General features: G+C 41.9%; 1 protein-coding gene across 7 annotated transcripts in view; it reads left to right on the top strand.

Moving 5' to 3' along the window:
• The first annotated feature begins 325 nt into the window (after window positions 1-325).
• CDC42BPB (CDC42 binding protein kinase beta) overlaps window positions 326-27,436 on the top strand; it is a 96,025-nt gene continuing 68,914 nt past the window's right edge. For 5 of the 7 annotated variants that reach the window (XM_068160171.1, XM_068160170.1, XM_068160169.1 and 2 more), the window contains exon 1: window positions 327-856. In XM_068160171.1, the coding sequence (XP_068016272.1) occupies window positions 679-856 (178 nt within the window). In that variant the 5' untranslated portion in view covers window positions 327-678. Of the gene's footprint in view, window positions 857-27,436 lie in introns of all 7 variants that reach the window. The other 2 variants (XM_068160172.1, XM_068160168.1) reach the window with 2 other exon arrangements.

The following is a 27,436-nucleotide window of genomic DNA, read 5'->3' as shown; positions in this document are numbered from 1 at the left end:
TTCCAAGCTGAACAACACCAGCTCCCTTAGCTGCTCCTCATAAGACCTGTGCTCCAGACCTTTAGAGGCACCCGTGCAGAAGGAGGCTCTGGGTGGCCGGGGGCAGGGTTTGCGTGGCTCAGGGCAGGCTTCCCTGCCTCCGGAGACTCCCACCACTGAGAAACGAAAATGCGGACGGGAACGTGCAACTGGCTCTGCTTCCGTGCCTCACATCCTGCATGGCGAATCTGCCGAGACTGTGCGGCGCGCGCAGGCACATATCCCTTTCCCCGCCGCGGCGCCCGTCCCTGCCCACGTCGGAGCGTGCAGACGCTGCGTAGTGGGCGTGGCCGGGTGCCGCGGGGCTGCTCCGTGGGACGCGCCGGGCCGCGCTTGCCGGGGCCGCTGATTGCCGGGGGAGGAGGAGCGGGAGCTGCAGCGGCACTTCCCCGCCATCGGGGAGAGACCGGAGCGAACCGGGTGGCCGGGTCCGGCCCATGGACCGTCCGGGCCTGAGGCGGAGCCCGTGGAAGGAGCCGCTCGGCCCCAGAGCGGCCGTGAGAAGCGGGAGGCGGCGCGGGGTGCGGGCGGTGCGGCGCGGCTGAGCGCGGCGCCCCGGGCCTTTGCGTGCTGCTGTGCTCCGGCTTCGCTGCCGCCCGAGCTGCCCCGGCCCTGCCCTTCTGCCGCCGCGGCGGCACCATGTCGGCCAAGGTGCGGCTGAAGCGGCTGGAGCAGCTGGTGCTGGACGGGCCTCAGCGACACGATAGTGTTCTGAGTGTGGAGACCCTGCTCGACCTCCTGGTCGGTGTCTACACTGAGTGCAGCCGCGACTCGCCGCTTCGCCGTGACCGATACGTCTCCGACTTCCTCGAATGGGGTGAGGACAGGGACGGGCCGCGGGGATGTGGAGGACGGGGCCCAGCCGGGGCAGTGAAGGGGAGGGCCACGGCCTGGATTGTAGGGGCAGTTGTGAGGGATCTCCGCTGCCTTGATCCCCGGTCGAGGGGCAGCGAGCTGGCCCGGGCGGGTGATTTGGTCCCTGGAGTACGCTTGCCGCCGCCGCTCCCATCAGCAACCGGGGCGGATGAGGTGGGGTGGGGAGTCGCCGCGCTTGGATGCGGAGCCTCTCTGGGGAACACTCCGACCACCAGACGGACCTTGACCCCCTTGGGTCTAGCCCTGCTGTGTCCGGAGCGAATCGTTTGCCAGCAGGAGCAGCACTGGAGTGTCCTTGGCCTGAAACCCAGCTGGGCTTAACCCGAAATGTCAGGCTAATCCAGTGTACTTCGGGGGGTTTCCTACCGCGGGGCGGGGAGGAGGGGAGAGCGATAGGCTCAGGCTTTGAAATAATGTTCCTGTGTCGGTCTCGTTGCTGTTAGAGAGGGCGTGTGTATGTGTCTTGAAGGAACAACAGTCGTTGTTCATCATGCACTCTTTTTAATTTGTGCATGCCCCCGAAGGACAGAGCAATTCTCGGTAGCCTTTATAACAGCTTTCTTTAGTGGTTTCCCACTGTTAAGCAACGTGATAATGAGAAACCTCCAATAGACTGGAGTGTACTGACAAAAGAAAACGTGGACACTTGTGATAACGCTTAGGATGAAAGTTTTCTATCCAGTTTTGTTTAGTTAAGACTCTTGACTGCAGGTATGTAGATACTAGAATTCTTCTCTGCTGCATGCCTAGATGAATTTATGCTAAAATGGCCATGGTGGCTGACTGGTTTATTCAGCTGAGTAAGTTATGAATAATAATGTGTGACAAAGGTGACTTAACTTCTCATGGAATAAGAATTGGAGGAGAGGGAGGAGACATCATTGCTCACGAGGATATTGTCCCGTTTATCAGCTGTTCTGTGCATGTACAGTTAATTAGGCTTTTAAAGAACCCTTTAAAAAAAAAAAAAACACCAAACAACAACAACAAAAAGCACACCCCTCCCCAAACACAAACAAACAAAATCAAATCAAACCAAACCAAACAAACAACAGCAAAAAACCCCAACCCCAAACCCAAACAAAGGATTTTCTAAGAGAGAGGCCGATTTACTTCAGTAAATGCAAATGTGTGTTCAGCGCTACAGACCAGAGCACTAACATATAGGGACAGCTGGTTCTTCTTAATTTCTGTGGGGACCACCACTCTTTGTCATACACTAACAAACTAAGAGGATTCACTTCCTGGACTCTTCTATTGACGTCAGTAATGCGATTGCCAACTGAATAATTAACCACTTTATCACATCTGCCCCACAAGGCTGCAGCCTGGGTAACATTGATCATTTGTTTTGTGGTGGGAGCTTTGTATGTCTTCTGCAAGGAGCAGTCTGGTTTTATACTGTTCTTTTCAAGCTGATGGCTTGAACTAGCAGACACCTATAAATGTGGTAGATTAGGCTACAATGGTACTCTGAGCACTGAAGTTGAGGACAGGATTTGGGGCAGGCCAAAGAATGATATGCTTTTTCTATAGCACTGCTGGTGGTTGTGTCTTGCTGATTGATCCCTGTGTTGTCATTTTCCATGTGATGGAGAGGCTTATTATCAAATTGCTTATAAAATCACTTATTTTAATTCTATTTATTGTGTTCACTGAATGTGAAAAGGCTACTGACTTGATGAAAAGTATAACTCACAATAAAAACAGTGTGTAGTTCTTACTGCAGTGTGGGATTACCCTAGTATAACAAAGTGCCTATTCAATAAATAATTGAAATGTATGTGAGCTACCATCTGGTACTGCAGAGTGGGGATAAAAGTTTATAATCCAGACCCTTGATGGTAAGGGGATGGGCCTAAATCTGTACTGCTGTATTTTTGTGCTCCATCAACAAGGAATACTCTTAAAACCAATTATAGTTGATACCGCCTGTTCCTCCTTTTCCTTCAAGCTGTTAAAAACAAAAAAGTGCCAACAATGAGAAACCTTTTATCTGTGTCCTAATGCCCTCACAATATGTTTCCACTGACAAGGAACTTTTTTCTGCCTCCAGCTAATAAGGAAAATATCATGCCAAACACGCTAATCTTCCTTGTGTCATAATGTGCAGTCATAATTGCAGCCTGATTCTCTATTAGAAGATATTCTCGATTGATGTGCACAAGTTTTGTTTTCTGCTGTGTGTCTATAGAAGCATAAGAGTGTAGTTAAATATTTGGGATATACTTTGAAGTATCAGTGTTTCTTTATCAAATGGAGACAGAAGGAATTTCCTTATCACTGACATTGGAAATAAGCTGCATAGGTATTAAGGTTAAATTAAGCCAAGCGTTTCTTCACTGTTCTGGATTTGAAGCTGGGTGTGAAGTATCACACATTCAATTCCCTTAAAATGATTCAGCGTGGCTAATGGACTTGCTTGCTTTCTTAATTGTCATGAAAAGATAGAGTTCAGGCGTGGTGGCTGAGGCACTGAGGCACAGTTTTTTTCTTGGCTGTGAGGTGCAGGGAAGATGCTGAATTTTGTGGTGTAGCTAGCTACTGCATATCTCTGCTCCGTGACAGCAGCGTGATGCTGCTCATGTTGTGGAGGTGGTGACTGTGGAAGAGGGGAAGTGAGGAGTCCAGAAAATCAAATCCCACATTTATCCTGTGAGACTTGGGCCACCTTCTCCCTATTCAAAGTTTGTAGAAGCATATCACCTCACCTGCAGAGGCTGATGAGACCCAAATGGTGGATCTCATTGCTTCTCACCTATAGATCTTGCCACGGCTTCCTGGCAGTCCTGCCACAGGGTTATTTCTTCAAAAATCTTCCTATTTGTTAACCATAGAAGAGTGTAGGGTGTGGCCATTCGCCCTGAGGCAACTTGTGGCTTCCATTGCTTTAGAAATGTTGTAAGAATCTGCCATTTTAACCTTGGTGATTGTAGCTTTCCCATGGTGACTGGAGTTTTCAAACTGACTATATTTATTCCTTGCATTAGAAGTATAATATGAATATATTCATGCCTAGTATCTTTGGAGAAGGGTTAGCTGAGCTGGAAGTGAGTTCAAAAGTCTTTTTCTTCTACCTATTTTTATTTCTAATTCCTGTTGAATAACATCTCACCTAGTCCTTACTGTATTATTTATATAATAATCAGATCACAGAAGATAAACAAGATCACAGAATGATAGGGGTTGGAAGGAACCTCTGGAGATCCTCTAGTCCAATCTCCGTGCCACAGCAGGTTCACCTAGATCAATTTGCACAGCATGGTGTCCAGGTGGGTTTTGAATGACCACCACTTCTCTGGGTAGCCTGTTCCAATGCTCAAATTTTGAAATAATGCTCAATATTCTTAGTAGGAATTGAATCCAAGTCTCTTAGATAGTAAACCCATATCTACATGTTCAGAACAAAATTCCCAAATCTGTGCTTAGTGTCATTTAAACTGTTGCAATATCTGATGGTCTTAGGGTGAGAATTAGTGAGGAATCTTAACAGTGAGGAGTCCTATTTATTCTAGTTACATTTACTCATTCCTCTGAAAATTACCAGTGAAACTTGGATGTTACAACCCTTGTGCCTCTGAGGCCAAACTGCTTGATCACCTCTGTTCATCCTTCCAGTTGTCAGGAGCACAGCCTAGCTGGTATCTGGGGAGATGGCTGAAACTGAAGAGTGCTGGGTCCTGGAAAGCCTATAACAGTCTGCATGGCTGTAGAAGTCTGTGGAAGTGCTTCCCTTGGTAAAGCTGACCTAGGCCACTAGTGAAGACTACCTAAAGCAGTCAACAGGCACAGAGAGGCTGTGTGACCCTTGGGTTTAGCCAGTGGATTATGGTACACACCAGTGCTTGTGTGCTGTGGGATGGTATTATCCATGCACTGCAGAGGGACCTCCTAAGAGATTCTTGCAAAAAAATGTATGCTGTCCCTTGTTTCACATGACAAGTACAGCAATACTGCAGTAATAGGGCAGCTGCAGCTCAGGTGTCTGTGCATCACCTGTCCTTTTCTTTCAGGTACAACATGTTCCTCCCTATGGAGCACCTTGTTCTGTTGTACTGTGGGATCTGAATCTTTCGTAATCCTGTGTTGGAATGACTGCTTGCCGGGCACCTTGCTGGCTGGCATCACATTTGTACTCATCTGACATCACCTTGTGTTACCTTGTTTCACCTTGTTTTGCAGGAGCTATCTTAGTTGGCTGTGGCTGATGCTTACTGCCCCTTACTTCCAGTCAGCAGCGTCTGGCACAGCCGGTTGCTCCATTTTTGAACAGCTGGTTGGCATGGTTTGCAGCCAGTAGGCAACCATACTCAGAGAAGAGTTTAACAGGAATAGGCCCTATTTGTATTTAAAATGCTTTTGATGCTGCATAGGCTGTCTTGCTCATCTTTGTTTCTTCTGACCCTGTTTTGTGCTGCTGGCATGCTACAGAGTGCAAGATGGCGCATGTCCCAACATAGTTCATTCAGTGTTGTCTCACTCCTGGACTATGTATTGGTGAGTCCTCTCTGTGAGAACGCCTCAAAACCAATGTCAGAATAGTTTAGACTGATCTGAAATGTAGGGATGTTTTTCCTTGAGCCATCTGTTTGAATGCTGACTTATCTTCTGCATTCTCAGTTTGTGCAATGTCTGCCACATAGCCAGACTGGTGTTCTACTTTTGGATGCTGGTGTTGTATGTCTTTTGGTTATTTGTTTAGGTGTTTGTTTTTATTTTTCCTGAAACCAATTTACTTTAAGGGGGATGAAGCTGTGGCAAAAAGAAAGAAGATTGCAGATGATTAGCACAAGTAGGCTGACTGGGCACCTGCTGCCAAGCTCTTGAAGACAGTCTGGCATTATAGACAGTGAATGCTGGTGTAGTAACAGCAAAGAATTCCTGCTTCACTATACAAAGGAAAAATGTTCATATGGAGTGCTCAAAGCAGCCTCTACCCAGCCTTGAGCTCCCACTTTTGGATGTATGTCTATCACACTTGAGGCTGGACTGTGGATAGAAAAACGATGCACAAAAAGTTCATCAGAAAGGGTTACTGTCATGCTGCTGCTGGTGCAGCAATTCACAACTTGGGGTCGCTGTCAGGACTGGTGCTTCAAGTGTGAATATTGCTGTTGGGGATGCTCTGTGAACTTTGCAAATCCACTAAATAGCTGCAGGGTAGACCTAGTCCTCTGGCTGCCACCACCACTAATGTAATAGAACAAGTTCTAGGTGAGGGTGGTAGCACAGTGTGTGCCTGAGTGTACTGCTAGTGGAAGAGGCAAGAGCTATCCTTAAGTATTTTTGAGATGACCTTAGACTTGCCAGGCTTTGATGGTTGCTCATAAGAATCTTTTCTTTGGCCTTTGTGTTATACCAGGAAAAACTGCTGCTCAATAACATGTCCTATCTCTTCTCTTGAGGGCTTAAATTCCTCTCTTCTTTAGCATTCCCTCCCCATTCCCTGCTTGCAGAAATACACATAGAAAAACAGGAAGGCACCTAAGGCTCTCTACTGGGTTAGGAACTGGCTGGAGGGCCGAGCCCAGAGAGTGGTGAATGGTGCCACATCCAGCTGGCAGCCAGTCACTAGTGGTGTCCCCCAGGGATCAGTGCTGGGCCCCATGCTCTTTAATATCTTCATTGATGATCTGGATAAGGGCATTGAGTCCATCATCAGTAAATTTGCAGATGACACCAAGTTGGGGGCAGGTGTTGATCTGTTAGAAGGTAGAAGGGCTCTGCAGAGGGACCTTGATGGGCTGGACACATGGGTGGAGTCCAACAGGATGGTATTTAACAAGTCCAAGTGCTGAGTGCTGCACTTTGTTCACAACAACCCCATGCAGTGCTACAGGCTGGGGTTGGAGTGGCTGGAGAGCAGCCAGGCAGAAAGGGACCTGGGGATATTGGTTGATAGTAGGCTGAACATGAGCCATCAGTGTGCCCAGGTGGCCAAGAGGGCAGATGGCATCCTGGCCGGCATCAGAAATAGTGTGGCCAGCAGGAGCAGGGAAGTCATTGTGCCCCTGTACTCAGCACTGGTTAGGCCACACCTTGAGTACTGTGTCCAGTTCTGGGCTGACCAATTTAAGAAGGTCATTGAGACTCTTGAACGTGTCCAGAGAAGGGCAACGAGGCTGGTGAGAGGTCTTGAGCACAAGCCCTTTGAGGAGAGGCTGAGGGAGCTGGGGTTGTTTAGCCTGGAGAAGAGGAGGCTCAGGGAAGACCTTATTGCTCTGTACAACTACCTGAAAGGAGATTGTAGCCAGGTGGGGGTTGGTCTCTTCTCCCAGGCAGTCAGCACCAGAGCAAGAAGACAGTCTCAAGCTGCACCAGGGGAAGTTTAGGCTGGAGGTGAGGAGAAAGTTCTTCACAGAATGAGTGATTGGCCATTGGAATGTGCTGCCCAGGGAGGTGATGGAGTCACTGTCCCTGGAGGTGTTGAAAAAAGGATTGGACGTGGCACTTGAAGCCATGGTTTAGGTAGTCATGAGGTGTTGGGTGATAGGTTGGACTTGACAGTCTCTGAGGTCTTTTCCAACCTTATTGTTTTCTGTGATACTAGCTTGCATAAAATCCTTCTCCATGCAGACAAGAGCTGTGCAGTAAGGGATATCCTGTTGTGCATATGTAGGAAGTGAGTGTGGTTGGATGATGAAGACAGTTTTCTTGTGCATCAACTATTTCAGATTCTGGCTTAAATTCCTCTACTTCTGTCCTCTATCCACCAAAGACTGTTACGATCCTTTATACTAGAGCAGCTAGTGACAGGAGAGTGTGGATGAGGGTCCACTGGAGCAAGGTGGAGCTAGAGGTGCTTTGTGGAGGTCCTGACCATGGTTTTTTTGTGTACATCCTATTCTGCTCCCTGACGGCTTTCCTGTGGTCGGAGGTGGGGCAGTGTAGCTTGGATAGCCTTTGCTAGTGAAGTTTTTGATGGTTATCTGGCAGAATAGTGCTAGCATGGCCACTGTTCCAGCGCAATGCATTCTCTGCTCTGAGTAAACTGGCTTTGTTCTTTTGAAGAGTGTATGCTAGGACTAATTCACATTCAAGTAGCCCAGACCACCATGTTAGCTTTGGTAGTGTTGTAGCTGGGGCTAGTGACCTGAAGACATGAGGTTCAAAACCTGCTGTTGTATTAATGATGGACCCTTTACAGTACAAGAACAAGAGGACACAGTCTCAAGCTGTGCCAGGGGAGGTTTAGGCTGGATGTTAGGAAGAAATTCTACACAGAGAGAGTGATTGCCCATTGGAATGGGCTGCCCAAGGAGGTGGTGGAGTCACCATCACTGGAGGTGTTCAGGAGGAGACTTGATGGGGTGCTTGGTTGCATGGTTTAGTTGATTAGGTGGTGTTGGATAATAGGTTGGACGCAATGATCTTGAGGGTCTCTTCCAACCTGGTTTATTCTATTCTATTCTACATCTGTTCTGATCTGTTATTCTTAAAATGAGGCAGTATCATTTAATGACTTTGTCTGTAAAACTTCATGCTGTGAAATACTGACACAGAATGCTGCAGTTGTATTTTGATGACAGTGGGACAGTAGCATTCTGGAGGATGAGAGATACATTGACATATACTGTTAAAATCATCCATGTCCTGAGCAAAGTTTGGCTTATGCTCTTTTGCCCCTTAGGAGGAAGTTGGTATTGCTTTTCTCTTGTGGATAAAGTTGTTGACAAATAGCAAAGGTCTTTAGTGAGGGCTTATGTGGTCTGTTAAAGGCTGGGTTTTGTATTTAATATTATTTATATATGAAGACTCAAAAAGAAGTAAATATGTAATTGATCAATTTGCCTTTATATAGAAAAAGTCTGTGCAGCTAATAGTTTCTCACTGGTGGTACATGTAAAGCATAGAATGCAGAAGTAAGGCTTCATAAGCATCCATATATTACCATTTTTTCCTGACTTTTTTTTTTTTTAAAGCTTAAACATCTAAATTATTTTTGCACTCTTATTTCTTAGATAATATTAAGAAATAATATTGGGCCAAAAAAAATTATTTGCATCCTTAAAACTTCTGTGGTTGGCACAGTTCTGCCTGATCAGTGGAACTTACTTGGACGTTGGTTTAAGCCAGCAGATTCAGTGCGATGAACTTTTTTATCCAATGGAGCTGAAATAACCTTTTTACAAGTAATTCACATGTGGGAGTGAGTCAGTTTCTTCTACACCTACTAGAAACAAATGGTTATAACTGAGTCAGAGCTGAAGAGACTTGTTAGCTTTTTTTAGCAAGTCGCTTTTACTTTATGGTTATATGTTAGTGGTTTAGATTTTTAGAAATGTTGATCTGTAGCTGAGATTAATTGGGAATGTTAAACTGTTACAGAGTCTTTCAAATTTATAAACCTGCATTTCATCCCTTGCTTGTGACTTGAAGCAAGTAATTCAAATGTATCTGAGCCATTAACAGAATATAGTGCCTAAGATTAGGAAAAAATTTTGTGGTTTCATCTCATTTATTACCTATGTCTGAAAAGATGGATAGAATGATGGACCACAGGCAATTCTTCTTACTGTATTTTTGTCTTTGATAATGTTTAAGTAGAGTTGAGATTAATTTTCTAAGCCTTTCATAAGGTACACTTGAGAATTCTAATATATACTTGATGTAGTTACCAAAGAGTTTCTATCATAATAAGTCCCACTGTGACACTAGTGTGTTGTTTGTTTTGTATTTGATTTTGTTTCTTTATAAGAAAATCTATTTAATTTTATAAAGCTTTTTCATGTCTAAGAATTTTTAAGTAAATTTGGTCTATGGTTCAACATAATTTGTTCATTTTAACTGTTTCCTGATATTCCACCCTATTTTTCTCATCAGCATATGTGGATTGCCAGAATGCAGGCTTTCATTTATAAAGATCTTTGTTCGCTCTAATGAATGTAGCTCTTTTCAAGAGGAAACTACACAGTCTTCTTAAGCCCTGATTTTGCATAGACCTCAGTAATCATGTCTGTAGATATACTTAGAGTGCATTCAGATTAAGTGTGTGCATCTATCGTTGACAGATGAGGCCTTAGGCATCCTGAAGTGCCTGAGATGTTAATTTCTGTCATTCATGTCATCAGGGTCTTAACACTGAAACATGTTATTACTTAACCATGGCCTGAATCTTTGAATGTGACTAGTACCTCTGGATGCCCAGCATGAGACCTTTATATGGAATCTGAGCTTTGAGAAATGATGGGGATGTCTTCCCAAGTGTTGAAGCACTGAAAATCTATGGAATTTATTAATCAAGTCTGCATTAATGAAGGCTGAAATACATGTATTAGTTTGCTTAAGTGCAGTGCCATTGAGGGCTGGATATGTGTATCTGCCTTTCCCAAAAAGGACGAGAAGAGAAAAGATCATAAGCAGCATCAGTTTCAGATATAACCCAAATTCCTCTCACCGTTTGTAATTTTCTCCAACACAAACATGGAAAATTGCTTTTTGAAGTCCTGCTTGGAATGTACTTGTGCAAGTTCAGTGAGATGTGCATGTTCAGGGTTTTAGAAAAGTCTATGCAAAATTCTTTCTGGGTTTTTAATAAACTTAAACTTGGGTTATAGTGTTATAAATTTCATCAAATCATTCAATGAAAGATGATGTAATAAGCAAAAAAAAACCCCAGTTTTTAACTGATTTAAGTAGGTATGTGGAAGTCAGCCTCAAAAGAATGTTGCAGCTATTTTGATAATACTGTACTTTTGGGATGTACTTTTTCTTTATAGATGGTGTAACTTTACCCAAAATACAGTAGCCAATTCAGAAGCATAGTGGGGTTCAGTATATAGTGATTTTCCTGCTAGTGGTGGTCCTTTAGCTTAAGAACTAAATTGTGTGCCTCAGATAGGTGAGACTTAGGGAGAAGCTTAGTCACTAGAAATTCTCCAAAGGTACATAAAAATGTGTCATGCTCTGAATGTAAACCCTGTAGTTCTAGAAAAAAGACAATACCCTCTTCCAGCAAAGAACTCGTTTTTAAATTGAAGAGCTAAGTGCTATGTGGGGTGGTGGAAAATCTCTGTCGTCCTTTGAGGAAGGACAGTGTTTCTAGTAAAAGCATGGTTATACTTCTGGGGCATCAGAAACATTTTTCCCACTCTTGAGAATTTCCTCTGTTGCTGGTTCTGACCCCGTCTTTCAGAGAGCCAAATGTACTTTGGGAGGTACTTTGGCTTCCATGCCTTTGGATTTCTTCTGTTGTTACAGCATGAGTTCTGTGGTCTTCATTTGCATGTCATTCCTCAAAAGTTGGCTTCTCCACGGGGCTTTTCAGTGTGCTACTGGCTTTATTGCTGTCTGTGTGACTTGGATTATCAGATGGGAAACTGGAGCATTCTGAGTGTCTTCTTTCTTACTGTAATTAAGGCAAAGTAGAAACAGCAGGAGGGTGACTTCAGGCATGGAGATCCTATTATCATTTTGAAATGTTCCCAAAGGTTTGCTTTTTTAAGATGCATGTTTTGTGTTTAAACTTAGCTTTTTTTCTGATAGCATTAGTGAGGTTGTCATAGTTTGTTCCTCCCCTCCCCCCCATTTCTGTGTATCACAGTGATGTGGCTGCGGTTTCCTTGTCTCTTGTTAATGCTGAGAAAGATTCCTAGTGTGTATGCTCTGGAGGCTTTGTTCTGTGGGCTGCTGAATAGTCTTGGATTGTGGATCTAAAGAAGAGGAGCAATTTTTTCCTCTGCCTAGGTATACCTGACTAAGAAATCTGTACTGAAAGTTTTAAATGAAGTAATTGACTTTGTTATCTAGTCTATGATCTTTTGCACTGCGTATGAGTGAAATTGGAGTGCAATATGTGTCCATGTTTTCTTTGTGTATTCTTTAAGGCGAGGAGGAGATCTCACTGTGCCCTTGATATCAGTGGTTCCCTTTAGGATGGTTTTGTTGCTCTGCAACCCTTTCAAGTTACTCACCTGAAAAAAGGAAACTACATTTTTGTGATTCAAAAGCTCACTCTCTTATGGGAGACTAGGAAAAGAAAATGTTTAGATGCACAGAGGGCTGAAAGTGATTTAGAGATCCTAATGGAATAACTAGTAGCTTGTAAGCACTAGATGATGTGTTATGAATGCAGAATGAAGGGTGGAGTCTGCCATATTTAATCTTTCTGCCTTTTGTGGGTAAGGAGGTATTTTTCCTAAACTCTGAGAAGTTGCCAGATGAGTTAGCCTGTTGTGTAACCGGGGAGCATAAACATTTTCTTTCCAGACCAGCTTTAACTAGTTGTAGCAAAACACTTCAGTTGTGTGGCATGGTATCACTGCACAGAGGCATCAAGTTTGATTGTGTTATCTTATTCTGTTATGTAACTGAAGATTTCCATCACCAGTCAGTTCAGCCTTTGGTTTCCTGGACAGTTAATGTTTATGTTAGGAATAATGACAATATCAAAGAGCTGTTTTTAAATTGTGGTTCTGCTGGCCGGGTGCTCCAGATAACATAATATGGGACAACACTGAGTGGGAATACCTAACTGGAGGCTGCATCAGGCCCAGGCTGTCTTTATCTTACCCTTAGAAATATTTACTGATTATTAAGGCAACTGAACTGTGGTTATCACTGAGTGTATGTTATCATGGGCCAGCAGGATTTACTGGATTTGGTGTAGTGCTGTACCATCAGAGCTATACTGGTCAGTCTTGACCCAGGCAGGCAGGACCCACTGAGGTCTGCATCTATGACTAGACATCCGTAAGTCCTTGTGTATCCTGAAGCTGACTGTGTCCGATGTGAATTATAACGACAAAAGGAAGGGGGGAATTTTTCATTTAAAATAACAAATAAAAATTAGTGATGGAGAAGCTTTTACTGATCTTTGGAAAGGGATTTGTAGCAGTTCTCCTCAGTGTTGAAAATATGTGTGCATTTGAGTGGCTCACACCAGGAGCAGAATTGTCCAGGTTGATTAGAGCTACAGGTAAGGTAGTTACAACCTTTTGGTTCTTGTGGATAGTATTAAGCATTGTAAAGCTTTAGTGTAATTTTTCAGGTGCATTTTGAGGGTGGGGATAGCAGACATTCTATACTTCACCTTTTGCATACCAGAATTATATTTCCTTCACCCTGTAAAAACTCATAAAGTATAGCATGACAAGTGTGAGATCTCTCACTGTAGAGCTGTAAAAGTTGGGGAGTAACCAAACTGAAAGCAGCATTGCAGAAAGAGATTTGGGATCCTGATAAACAATTAGTTGAAAAAGTCAGTACTGCATCCTTGTAGAAATGAAGAGTACCTGGGTACTGGACTGCTTGAGCAAGAATGTAGCCAGCAGGCTGAGGGAAGTACTCTCCACAGCACTTGTGAGATAATTTGTGGAGTACTGAGTCCAGTTCTGGGCTTCTCAGTGCAGAAAAAACTGGGAGACGAAAGTGAAACCAGCAGAGAACCACTGATGTGACTGGAGGCCTAAAGAATGTGATGTGTGAGAAAAGTCTGAGACAACTGGGTTTGGTGAGTATGGAGAAGGGGAATATGATCCTGATTCTCAATTGCCAGATATGTGGTTAGGGAGAACACAGAGGCAGATTCTTCTCAGCTGCACTGCCAAGAAGGAGAGGTGATGGACATGGACTATGACAAGGAGGGTTCTGACTATGTGTAAGAGGAAAGAAAAGTATTCCTCCTGAGGGTGACCAGGCACTGGAAGAGGCACTCAGAGAGGTGGTGGTCTCTTCATTCTAAGAGACAACTGGACAAGTTGAACAACCTTACCAAACGTCGATGTTCTGAGTTCAGATATTCACCTTTGAGTAGAAGATCAAGCTCTGATGTCAAGAGATCCCTTCCAACCATAAAATTACTCTGTTTCACTATCACTTCTTTTCTTTCTCCTATTCCCATGTTAGCAAATTCATTTGACATCATGGCTGCTTTAATGATAAGCAGTTGTTCTTCATACTTCTCAGAAGGAAAATAAATATGTGAAATAGAATCCTATATAGTTGACACAACCGAATGTAAGTACTGACATATTTTAGGCTTGTAAATTATGGGAAAGTAAATTTTGTTCATGTTGTTCTGCTATGTATTTAACAAAAGCACTAGTTTCCTTGTTCCTGGAAGAGAGTTGATGGAATAAGTTTCAAGAGCTTTGAACCTATGTTTTAGGTCTAGTGCTTTTTACCAAGTGTAGTTTTCTTATGTCTAGTTGTTAGTCTTGATAGCAGTTGAAGTATTTTAAAGCTTTGTTCTGTGGAATTATCATAATTCCTTGGAGTTATCATAAGAGCCTGCAGTCCTTGCATGACTGTGAGTCTGAATCATCCTTTACAAACAGTACAGGTTTAGCTGTTCTGCTAGATAGGTTCTCATATCACAAAGGGATCTCTGTCTAGTAAGGTTCCTAATATCCTTATGTCTGACATTATGAGGAGTGTGACTATGCAGTTGCTAACAACAGTGTGAAACAAATCTTCCTCATAGTTGTAAAGATCTAAGAGATATTTGCTGGGTTTTGAGTTCCTCTGTAAAATGAGAGCTTGTATGACTTAAATGAAGTTTGATTTGCAACACGTTTTTAATGTTGTTTTTCTTTCTTGTTGTTAGTGCGTTTGGCAAACAAAAATGCATCACCAATTCAGTGTTTCAAGATCATATTGATATATATAAAAATAGCATGGGAAGTGCTATCAGTAATGAGGATAACAATGTACAAACAGGGCAAACCCCAAGAATCCTTTATTAGTAGAATATTGTAATTATTAGCAGGGTATCTTAAGTGAAACTTGCTTTTTTCATACAATGAATTTGTATCTTTGTTTTTTAGTACATTGCTTTCAGCAAATTCCTGGGGAAATAATAATTTTCATAATCCTCATGATTCCTCGATGCCTGTAAGAGGTACACATCCTTTCCAGAGAAATATACTGTCAACTATATCATGAAGGCATTCATTGACAGCACATAATGTAATGGTCCATTACCCTTCTGGGGCAAGGCTTGTGTGTGTGAGCAATTCATTATGTGTGTTAATTTTTCTGGAGACATGTTCAAAATAGCTATTTCAGATGCTGTGGCAGCGAGCCTTCAACTGTGTTTGTGATTGATGTATGGATGTTCACACTGTGTTCTAGTTGCAGCATATTGCTTCCCTGTTGGGAGGTACCTGCACACTGTGCATGTGCCTTGGGAGAAAAAGCAGATAGAGAAGCAATAACTTCTTTATGGACTGAGTCTTGCTGCTTTAACTACTGAGAAAATACAATCCCCTTCTTCTCATGTTCTTAATTTCATCTTTTGTTTAATTTTTCCCAGTTTTAGTTCTTACTTCCTATTTGTATTTGGAGAAGGCACTTTGCAGTAATGTCTTTAAAACAGCAGCGTGTGCTTGTGTAAGTGTTGCTGCAATGATCTTTTGCGTCAGTGGCTGGAATATGTCATTTGTGCACGTTGGTACTAATAGCCCTTCAATTATTTGCTTGATGGCTACAGAATAAATAATACAGGGAGTTTACTGGAAAATGTGTCCCACCTTCAAAGCTCTATGGGGAGATCTGAAATGGGTGACAGCTGGTGAATGATAATGGATTATCTTTCTGCAAGGGAGAAACATGGGCAAGACCTACTTCTTAGCTCAATCTCCTTGCCCTCATTGCTTCCTCCCCCTTCATGTTCCATATAACACTTAAGAACCTGTCCTCTGCACTTTCTGAGGGACTTAGGTGAAGACTGTTAGTTATCACTTTTGTCTTTTTCTAAAAAAAGTAAAATAATTGGCAAGGAAATAAATGTAGCAGTCCATAACAATTCATGGAAGAGGAAATCAACACTGTCTACTTGCTATCTTTTAACACTTGTCCAAAACTAGATCGTGGAGTCATAGTATTTGAATTAGTACTTGAAGTATTGGAATTAAAAAATAAGCGTGTACCTGTCTTAGAAAGGACTGGAAAAGCAACACTTAGGCCTAAATACTGATTAATATCTTGTAAACAGTAGGCAGACTAGGCATCTTTACTTGGCACTTCCAGAAGTGATAGGCTGTACTTTTAGGAAAACTTTAAGTTGAGGTTAGGTACTAAAATGTCTGTTGAATAAGATATTGAAGGAGAGAGGTAGAACTGATGATGCTCAAGGAAATATTTTCATATGTGACAATGGATTCTTAAATAGACTTTTACAGGTTTTGATGTATTGAAGTATGTTTGTGTAAGAAAGATGAGATTCCAAATAGATTTGGTCCTTCAAAAACATCTTTCTGAGAGTGTTTCTTCAGAAAAGGACAACTTAAATTTTGATGTCAGATAATACAATTGTAGAAAATTCTGACTTGTTTCCTTTCTTTAAAATACAACTGAACCATAGAATCAGTCAGGGTTGGAAGGGACCACAAGGATCATCTAGTTCCAACCCCCTTGCCATGGGCAGGGACACCCCACACTAGATCAGGCTGGCCAGAGCCTCATCCAGTCTGGTCTTAAACACCTCCAGGGACGGGGCCTCAACCTCCTCCCTGGACAGCCCATTCCAGGGCTTCACCACTCACAGTGGAGAACTTCCTTCTCATGTCCGGCCTGAATCTCTCCACCTCCAGCTTCATTCCATTCCCCCTAGTCCTATCACTACCTGATATCCTGAGAAGTCCCTCCCCAGCCTTCCTGTAGGCCCCCTTCAGATACTGGAAGGCTGCAATTAGGTCACCTAGGAGCCTTCTCTTCTCCAGACTGAATAGCCCCAACTCTTTCAGTCTGTTCTTGTAGGAGAGGTGCTCCAGCCCTCTGATCATCCTGACTGAACAGTCAGTCTGGGGTGACCTTTGGCCAGCAACTGCACAAACTACTCAACTTTTGTAAAATGTCTTTAAATGATTAGGTATATTTTTATTCCTATGTAAGAGTAACTACTGGTGCAGTCAGGGTGCTGTAATGGAAATGGTAATGAAGCAATACATGTTGCGCATGCAAATAATAAAGGGGAGTAGTTCAACCCATAGCAGTTCCTGATACATCTCTTTAAAGATTTTTTTTTTTTTTTTTTGTATCTAGATGGCTTGGGGTTTTTTAATGATGCTGCTACGAACTTAGTTTCAAAATTCAAACTACCTGGGAAACAAGAGTTAAGTTTCAAGAAATGATGATAAATTTGATGGCTGTTAGGGTATAAACATTAGAATGGTTGCCAGAAGAATGATGTTCAAGACTGGAACACGTCTACAGAACATCTGAACTGCAAAAATCCAAGTTTTTTAAGCACCTTCAGTGTGTTATCTCTCTCCTGGAGACAATTGTCACAGGCTTGTGTTGTGTACCTGCCCATAAGAGCCAGATTGAAGCTTGCATGTTACTTTAAAAGCCATGAAACTACTAAGAGATTAAAAACATTTTTGGGTAATACTCATGTCCTTGCTGGATTCGCAATGGCAACCCAAAGATGGAATATGTATTACTAAACAAGTCCTGAGCATCTTTTTCATGTAGGTAAAAAAACAAAACCAAAACAAAAAAAAACCCCTGATGTAAGCACTATAAATATTGACAATATTAAAAAGGTGAAAAAGGAAAGGAGAAATATTTAAAGATCACACCTCTTTGAGATGTTAAGAACTTCCAAACAAGTTTGTGGAACAAAAGGATTAAATTGCTTCAGCTCCAGATTACTAAGATCAAAAATGGAAGTAGCATATCTGAACTACTGTTGTCAAGGATGAACAGTTTGACAGCCTATAAAAGATTGAGATTTGGAACTGAATGGATTTTTAAAGTGAGGCAGTGCAAGTGGAAAATACATACAAAACAATCACTGAATGGGCAAAGTAGCCAAGGTTTACTTAGATGATGCTGGAGATAATTTAGTAAGGGAAAATACTGAATTCTGTGCAGAAAAAGGGGAGGGAATGGGGCATAGCTAAAACGGTAAGTAAGGATGTAGAAGAGCAACCATCTGGCTTTTCTCTGTGTACATGATTGTCTCAATGTCTATGTAGTTTGCAGTTACATTGCAACAGCTTGAAGTTTGAGCAGAAATTCCTTGTTCTCCTACCTGTGGTCTCTTCAGAGAACCTGTACTATGTGAAAAGATTTCTGGAAGGAACTAATGCATCTCCACTGGTTCCTGCTTTGGAAATGAAAAGTTGTAAAAGCATATCTGCATTGGTGGGGTTTTCCAGCTAGCATGCAGGTCTTACCTGGTCGTTGCATGGGACCATTCAAATGTTTGGTTGTTATTTTCAAGTATGAGTAAAGGAAAAGGTTGTAAGCCAGCAGAACAGAGCATGAGGTATAGATGAAGATGAGAGATTGCCAGCCTACTACAAGCTTGTTCTGAATGTCCTGATACTTGGTTTTCGGTTTTCAAATCAACAAACCTGCACAGAGGAAGCAAAAAGAATTCTCTGCTTAAATGTGGAAATAAATCTTAGGGCAAAAGTATCATGGATGTAGTGTTTATTAAGGAAAGATGACATGTGGATACTCTTCAAGTGAAAAGGTGTGTACAAAGTGGTGGAGTTGTATTTGAAAAAAATAAAAAGCAGAATGTTATATCAGATACTGCATCTGACAGAATAACTTGAGATGATCCTTATTTGATATATCTGCCTTGAAAAGCTGGGGACAGAGATGTAGAGGTGTGGTGTATGTAAATACCAATGTGATGGTATTTACAACTGTGAGTGTAATAATTGAAATGCATTTCATATTTCCACAGCAGTAACTTTGGTATCCAAGGACAACAAGCAGACTTTTATTTCCTGCTGATTTTAAGTACATGCAAGGAAGAAGGAGAAGCTAGAACCCAGGGAGCTTGGGCTGCTGCAGATCATGCTGAGATGGGCAGTGATGGAAGGAATATTCTGCTTTGGAATGGTATTGTGGAGGATATAAGCTTCCAGAGGTTTGGGAATGCCCTAAAGCATGTCCATTGTACAGTGGGTCATGTGAGCTTGGCAGTTTGTTGAGAGCTTGATGTCTAAAGTCATGATCCAGAAGCTGCATTTAAGAATTTCTGAAAGATAGTGCAACAAAGTTGTTAGGATAGCCTTTTATGAGGACTTAACTAGGTGATAGATGATGGTAGAGCAGTGGATGTGGCATATCCTGATTTCAGTAAGGCATTTGGCACTGTCTCCCACAGCATCCTTGCAGCTAAGCTGAGACAACGTGGTCTGGATGATCAGGCATTGAGGTGGATTGAGAACTGGTTGAAGGAAAGAAGTCAGAGAGTTGTGGTCAATGGGACAGAGCCTACTTTGAGGCCTGTAACTAGTGGAGTCCTTCAGGGGTCAGTACTGGGACCAGTACTATTCAATATATTCATCGATGATCTGGATGAGGGCACCAAGTGCACTGTCAGCAAGTTTGCTGATGACACCAAACTGGGTGGAGTGGCTGACACACCAGAGGGTTGTGCTGCCATTCAGCGGGACTTGGACAGCTGGAGAGCTGGGCAGGGAGAAATTTGATGAAGCTGAAGTTCAACAATGGCAAGTGTAGAGTCTTGGACCTGGGAAAGAGCAACCCCATGCACCAGTACAGCTTGGGGACTGACCTGCTGGAGAACAGTGAAGGGGAAAAGGATCTGTTGGTCCTAGGGGATGGAAGATTGACCATGAGCCAGCAATGTGCTCTTGTGGCCAAGAAGGCCAGTGGTAATCTGGGTTGTATTAGAAAGGGTGTGTTTAGTAGGTTGAGAGAGGTGGTTCTCCCTCTCTACTCTGCCCCGATGCGGCCACATCTGGAATACTGTGTCCAGTTCCGGGCCCCTCAGTTCAAGAAGGACTTCAGGGAACTGCTTGAGAGAGTCCAGCGCAGAGCCACAAAATGATTAAGGGAGTGGAACCTCTCCCTCATGAGGAGAGACTGAGGGAACTGGGTCTCTTTAGTTTGGAGAAGAGACTAAGGGGTGAGCTCATTAATGTTTGTAAATATGTAATGGGTGAGTGCCAAGAGGATGGAGCCAATCCCCAATGACAGGACAAGGGGCAGTGGGTGGAAGTTGAGGCATAGGAAGTTCCATGGAAACAGGAGGAAGAATTATTTCTCTGTGAGGGTGACAGAACAAGGAAACAGGCTGCCCAGGCAGGTTGTGGAGTCTCCCTCTCTGGAGATATTAAAGACCTGCCTGGATGAGTTCCTGTGTGACCTGGTATAGGTGATCCTGCTCTGGCAGGGGGCTTAGACTAGACAATCTCTTGATGTGCCTTCCAGACCCTGGCATTCTGTGACAAAAGATGGGATAAAAGTACTGGAGGGGGAAAATCAAAATCAATAAGTGTGTTCTCTGATATACAACACATTGAGTTGAGGAGAAAGACATTCAGTGTACTGTACATAAATTAGCAAAAAAGTTGATGTAATGCAGAAAGGATGACATCATGCAGAATGAAGGGAAGAGAAGGAGAGAGAACTCCATCCTGACTGTGCTAGAGAGAGCTGAATTTAAAATGCTTTGGAAATTTGGAAATGCATCTAGGAAAAGGCATGGTGTTCTGGTTGTAGACTCTCGTTCCATAGGCTTTGTGTATACATGTGATACTAAAGTCCTTTAGATGTGCTATGAGGCAGTTGGGTTTTAAAAATTTACACTAAACTGTTCCAGGATTTGACTGCCCTAAGGACAACTCCTGGATTTAAAGGATGGTTTAAAATTTTGAATGTGTGTAAACTGTCACGTGTCTAATATTCTGAATAATGATTTAACCAGTATACACTGTTCAGTGTATATTAAAGCCCTCCTGTTTCCAAGCAAGCAGTAGATGGATTTTGGTGTTTATTTAAGGTATTATGATGTGGCCAATTTGAAACTTCATAATGATTAGTTGATACTATTTAGCAAACTGATAACTGAGGCAATATTCTAAACCAGAATTCTTCAGGCCTCTTGGTTTAGTTCTCACCTATGATAATTTTTGGCCTTTTCTTTGCACCCTGAGGACTTTAAAAATAATAATAATAATAATCTGTACTAATACTGATCCATGTATCACACGCTTTGACATCTACATCTAAGGGCAGTTTTAAGGATATCCTCATAAATTTCCAGAAGATTTCCACCCCCTCAACACCACTCTGCTTCCCCCCCTCCCAAAAAAAAAAAAAATTAAATTGAAAAAGGAAAGTCTAGCCTTTTTTTTCTTCTAACTGTAGTGTATGGAAGCTCAGGGGATAGACAAAGACAAATTTTGACACGTGCTTGAGTTGGTGTCAGACATTAAGGAAAAGTTGCTTGGTGGAATGAGAAGCATGTTCCTTATCTGAGTAAAGTTTTTGTCATATTTTGAAAGGCCAAGAGAATAATTTCTCTGCCTTTCTACTCTCTTTACGTCCTTTATGAGCAAGTAAGTAGCAGGAAGCATTCTGTGCTCTGTGTTTGCCTTCTGAATACTCCCCAAACCCAGGGATTTTTCTGTTACAGAATGGCTGGCCATGCTCCTGATACCCAGCTTGCCCTTGTTATGTTTGTAGCGACTTTTAGTACTTTGACTCAGTGCTGCTGTAAAAGTTCTGCTATGTTCTTCTTTACCACTCCCAATCAGGGGCATGAGAAGAAGCAGAGCAAGGCAGAATGGCTTTGGCTTTAGAGTTCCTGTCTAGAGAGGGAGCTGATGAAGTGAAAGTATTTATAATAATAAAAAAAGCCATTCTGAGCTTTCCACTATAGCATGGGACTTGTTCGTATTCACTGTAGATTTAAAAACAATCCCCTCCTTCTCTGCTTCTGAGTAACTTCTGAGCTACTCCAAATAGTCTGGTGCCTAGTTACATTAATTGCTTGTCACATGTCTTTGTGGCCTTTTCCTGCGGCAAAAATCTGACTTTCATTGACCTTTTAATTAGATCTGGAGCTCCAGGGAAGTTCTGAAACAGGGTGAGTAATGTCTGAAAAAATGTCCTCCTGCCTGCTGCCATTTAAAAGGAAGTGAAGAGAAAGATGTGCCACACGTGTGTTTAAAGTAGCTGTTGCTGTCTCAACTCTTGAAATTATAAAACAGCTCAGGTATTTATATGCATAGTGTTGCAGCCTTGAGCCATCCAAAAAACCTCCAAAAAATTAAAAAATCAAGTGCAGTTCAGCACTGTAAGCTGATCTAATGCCCCTTCCTGTAAGTCTTGTATTTCTTAGTTAATGGTTTTGATTTGGCTAAGAAATAAAATATTAGCAAAAAGGTAATGGTCATTTGACTCTGTTCCTCCCTTACCCTACTTTCCATGCAGCTGCCTGGGTGTTAGCACCAAGGAAGTTCACCTCTGCAGCAGTTAGACTGCTGAAAAGGCCCTTTGCATCGGCAGTTCATCTCACTTTAATCTGGGCTATTTAAGATGATGGTCTCTGAGAAAGAGCTGTGGTCCTTTACCCCTGCAGTGGTATAGCAGCATCTCCTGACCCTTCAATAATGATGATTCAATTTGTTAAACTACAGGATGGTAGTTGCATTATTTGTTGTAGGCTGGCTTTCTGCTGGTTTAGTGAACAGAATCATGTCGGTGTGGTGAGACCAGATGAATTGGTTACAGTTCCTACAAGGAATAGAGCAGAGTCCTGAAACTGCCTCTCTAGTCCCAGTGATCTACTTCAGTTGTGTCACTGAGCTACTTTGTTTCACTCTAAAACTATAAGGTGAGAAAAGGGATACCTCATAAGGTGAATTTTTTTCCTGTCATTGTAAGTGCGTTTGTGTTAGGGTGCTTTGTTAGGAAGTGCTTATTATTAGAAACCTCTAACCCTTACAATAAAGGGGGTAGCATATGGGGTAAATACAGCACCAATATGAGGTGTGAATGGTCAATTGTTCTGTGACATAATGTATGTAACTTGGGAGAACCTCTTGCATGTATCTGGAGAAAACAAGGTATGTGTTTACTGTAAATAATTGATGAAACCATTATGCTGCTTGTTTTGCTAAGTTTTGCAGTCAGAAAATTAAAACTTTGCTCATACACTGATTATGTGAGTAGTGGCTTCTTAATTAACCAAAGTGTATATAAGCTTATGTCAGCACTGTAGCCATCAGGTTGGAATTGGTTTATTTCTTAATAACAAGAGATGCTGTGTCTGAAATTTAGATTCATTCATATGTTGCTATTGAAATTTGGGCAAATTCAAATTTGAGATTTTCTTTAGTTTGAAGCTATCTGAAAAATAAGTACATATATCAAAAGAGCATATATGCAGTCATAATTCTCCAGCTGATCTACAAAAGAGATACTAACTCTGCTTTTTAGATTATTCATCATGCAGCCAAATAAGTGGATTTTAGCAATATTTACAATTATGTTATGCATGAAAGAAATCATTGAAATGTTGATGTTTGGAACTAATGATTCATGCAGAAGCCTGAAACAACTTTTACATTACTGATAGCTTCAATGTGATTGCCATTTGCTGTGGTTTAAATGGCCTCTCCAATGCTTGCAAAATGTGGTCTTGGAGTACAGAAAAGTTTGGGTACAAATAAGTTCATATGAAACAGAGATTATATTCTGTGGTGTTTGGTGCTATCCATTCCATGCAGTGCTTTGGCATGTATCTTGAAAGATCCTGTCCTAATGTGCTGTAGATTGGCTATAAACAGACTCTTATATAGCATTTCCATGCTTACTGCAGCCTGAGGCAGGTACACATCAATTCCAAAAAGGCCGTTTTGCCCTTCTTCAGCCTTGTCCTGCTGCATGCTTCCAAGGTCACAGCTGCATGTGAGTCACATTGGGTGAGTGGTGCAGTGTGAGTGGATGGGTTAGACAAGTTAGCTTTTGCCTGGAAGTGTTTACTGGTTTGATACACCATGTGAATGTTAATGATGTCTCAGACAATAGAGTGGTGGATCATTGTGGGAAGGAACACGGAGGAACTCTTTCAGCAACAGAATGGATTTTCTCAATTAAAGTGCTCCTGTAGCTCCCCATTCAGTTGTCTCAGATGTCTGGGATGTCAGACAGTCCCAAGGAAAATCTGTATTTCAAAGAGCCTGTATCTTTTGGGCTGGGTATCATCACCTTAAAGAAAATAAAAGGATTGAAGATGAAGCATAAGAAGGCATTGGATATCAACAGTTATTCCAGGACATAAAAGGCTTCTGTATCATCGAATAGTAATATTTTCTTTGCTTTCCCCCACTTTCCCATAAGGCTTAAGAGAAAGTACTACCTTTGGAAATCTTACAAAATTCAGAAGTAAGATCTGGTATTTCAGTCGCCTCAGAAAGTGACAATTTGCAGACAACATTGGGCTCCTGCTCAGTAGATTAATCAGTGAAGTCTTCAAGGCTGAAAAGGCTGATAGACCACCATGGAATCCATGGCTGGTGTTTAGTTTGCTAAAAGAACTGGGGACTCTGGGGAAGGCTAAGAGACATGGCAGCTTTCCATCTCACAAAGAAATGTGACAGGTTGGAAAGAGGTGTGAAAAACTGGACTACAAACTGCAGTCAGAAACATATTTTATCTAGGAGCTTTCTTAATTATCTTGTGAGAATTGGCTGAACCTTAAGCCTGCTGAGTGTTTGGTGGTTGGTGGGTTTTTTTTAATACCCTGCTAAGTAGTCATAAAGTGCAGATTTTCTAGTTCAGAATGTGTCATTATGCTTTTAAAAAAAGTCTGTCCCAATAGCTGTGTCCTAAAATGTTACTTATTAAGAGGCTGCACCAAGCTTGGTTGGTTTGTAAGTCAATTCTGGATTCCCAAGCTAAATGCTGTTCCTAGACAAGGGTTTTTTTCAGTCTTAGTACTAACAGTTCCATCTTCAAAGGTCAACTTCAGTATTTTAAAAAAAAACAAAACTCTCTCTGAGTTGGTTCTAGAGACCAAGTTGTACTTTCCCAAACTGTGGATCATTCCATGACAGTAATGCAACATGAAAATGAGAAATTGAGCAGTGAGCGTTGTCTGTTAGGTGTTGGGCATGAGCTTCCTCTCCTTTGTACTTGCATCCGTCATAGCATTAGCACCTGCCATTACTTGGCTGACGTGGTTTTTATTTCACCAGACCATCATTTTTCTGTGGTCAGCTGCTGGTTTTATGTATAAATTAGTTGCTTCTTGAATAGGTAAGCCAACACTTACTTCCTCTCACTCTAGAACTTTCGCTGCCTAGTTCTTAAAGAGAATTATAGTGGGTTTGACTGGAGTTAAATTGACAACACATTTGATCATTTGGGCTACTCAACCATCTGCACGTTCTTGAGTATTCTCTTTGGTGTCCTTTCATTGTAAGCATGAAAACCAATGAATGGGCAAGTCAGGCAGATAGCCAGCTATTAACTGTTTGTGGTAACTTTCATCAATGAGCTGGGAAATAGTAGTATATTGCTATGTGGTTCTTTCTTTTGGGGCTTGCCACACAGAGTAATGAAAACAGATGGCATTTCAAGGTAAATGCCTTGTTCTTCTCCTGGCAAATTTATCAGTGCTAATAGGACCAACACCAGAACATTATTCTTCAAAACATTTCCCAACACCATTACCCTTTAGCATGGTGACAGATTTTTCATGATGTTCTCACAAACTAGTATACAAATTCCAAATGTTAGGATTAGTTCTGTAACTGTTAAAGCTGCTGGTGGAACACAGTGCAGAAGCTATGAGCGCAGGGTCTTCTTTAATGCCTAAAAGTAATGGTGGTTTTGTCCTTTCAAACCTTTGAGGATTTTGCATGTAATTACTTAGCCCAGATCTCATCAGAACTCATAGTTCTGTTGAATACCAGTAAGGTATCTGATCGAAAGTGGCCAGGCACTCTGTTTTACATTTTTAAAGCCTTTCACAAAATGAAGCCAAATCCATAATCATGACTGCAAATGGATATGCTTGTGTGCTATTCTTTTTTCAGAAAAGTTGGATTTTTTAAAAACATTTCTATACCAGAGTCAGTATCACAATAAAAGATTTAATAATAGTTGGCACTTACTGACTTGAAAAAATGCTGGCAGTTGGCCTCAAGGAAATTCAGACTTTCTTGGTGCTGTGTTAGTGTATGTCTCTACCAGTATTTCACTTCTGATAAATACTTTTAGAAGAGAACATCTTTAAACTAGGAAGTGCTGGTTAGCCAGGCACTATGGAACTAGATGGCCTTCCTTGAGGGGAATAAAAAAGACTCTGAAAGTATACAAAGCAGTGTACCCTGTCAAGAGGCTGTTCTCCAAGGGTCTAAGCACTTTGGCAAGAGGTAACCAGGTTATGCTTCTCAGATTTTTATATTTTTTTAATCCATTGGGGCTTACATCATTGTAATGATAACCAAAGTCTTGCATCACTGAATTTTTTGTCTAATGCATGTTGATGAATGATGAAGAATTAGATCATTGAGCAAGAAGCAGAGTAAGTGAAGTGTGTGAATGGGTGTTACAAAAACAGGAGAGAGGGCCTGGCAGAAGTCAAAGGCGCATCAGAAAATGTGTCAGAGAACAGTGTGTCGGCTTCTGCTTGTAAGCATCAGCACTTTGGTAGTGCAGCTTCCGGTAGAATGGAGAATTGCCTCCTTGACTATGCTCTGCCCTTCCCTCCATATTACCTTCCTTTTTTGGCTGTATGCTTCTTTTCTTCTCTGTTTTGTGTTGATATTTCTCTGCTGACCCTTTGTGACTAGGGACAGCAATGTGTGTCTTCTTTGGAACTTAGTGTGTGCTGGTTGCCCAGCTAAGCAGGTGGTTGCTGTATTCCTGCTGCAGCCTTTCCCTTAGTGGAGGTGATACTGCAGGTGTGTTTTCTCTTTACTGACAGGGTTTACTTTTCTAGAAGTTGTAGCAGCTTGGTGTCTTTGGACAACTGCAGTGAAATTTGTAAGGGGGATATTGAAGGTCTTTACTGGGATCAAAAGGTACTAAATGGGAGGAATGGATGCAGGTTGCCAAACTGTCTGATCACTCATACCTTATTTCCTTAGGAAACCAGACTGAAAAAAAAAAAGTATTCACAGGGTGGGGAGAAAGAGGAAATGGGGCCAGCACAGGAAAAGGATCTATAATTGGAAAAATTAAGACCAGAGTCAGCAAAGGATGGAAGCATTAACCAAACTACATTTCTAAAATACAGGGAAAATTTCACAATTGGATAGCAAGAGGATTTTACTTCTTTAAAACTTGAATGTGGGTATTTATCACACTTGCAAGCAGGTTGGGGCTACCTGGGTGTGGGTATCTCCCAAGACATGTATACAAGCACTAACTTGTTAAACCTGTCAGCCTACTGTTTCAGTAGCAATATCACAGGAATGCTGCTTCTTTGAAAAGGGTGCACAAAGGACAAACAAGTTACTTCATTTCTAGAATGTAAGTTAAGAGGGATAGTTGAGGGAAATGGTAAAAATTGGTGCTCTTTCATGTTCTTCCCCCAAAAGAAAAGATATTAAATAAAATATTGGATCTGCCGTGTGGCTCCACAGACAATTACCTGCGTCATTTTCTTGTTTCCCTGACATTTAATATTTTGCAATTCACATACTTTCCTACCACAATATTTTGTAATGGGGTTGAGTAGATAAAGGGAGCATGGTGACAGATGAATTTCTGTATGACCATGCAGAGGTATGTTGGACATACCTTTTGGGGTATATTTACCTTAAGGTTATTATTGTGCTAGGTAGTGAAT

This window comes from Melanerpes formicivorus, unplaced genomic scaffold (assembly GCF_026170545.1).
Source record: "Melanerpes formicivorus ecotype bairdi unplaced genomic scaffold, bMelFor1.0.p_v2 SCAF_48, whole genome shotgun sequence".
Classification (NCBI taxonomy): Eukaryota; Metazoa; Chordata; class Aves; order Piciformes; family Picidae; genus Melanerpes; species Melanerpes formicivorus.
The sequence above is the reverse complement of the archived record's forward strand: the minus strand, read 5'-3'. Positions and strand labels throughout refer to the sequence as shown.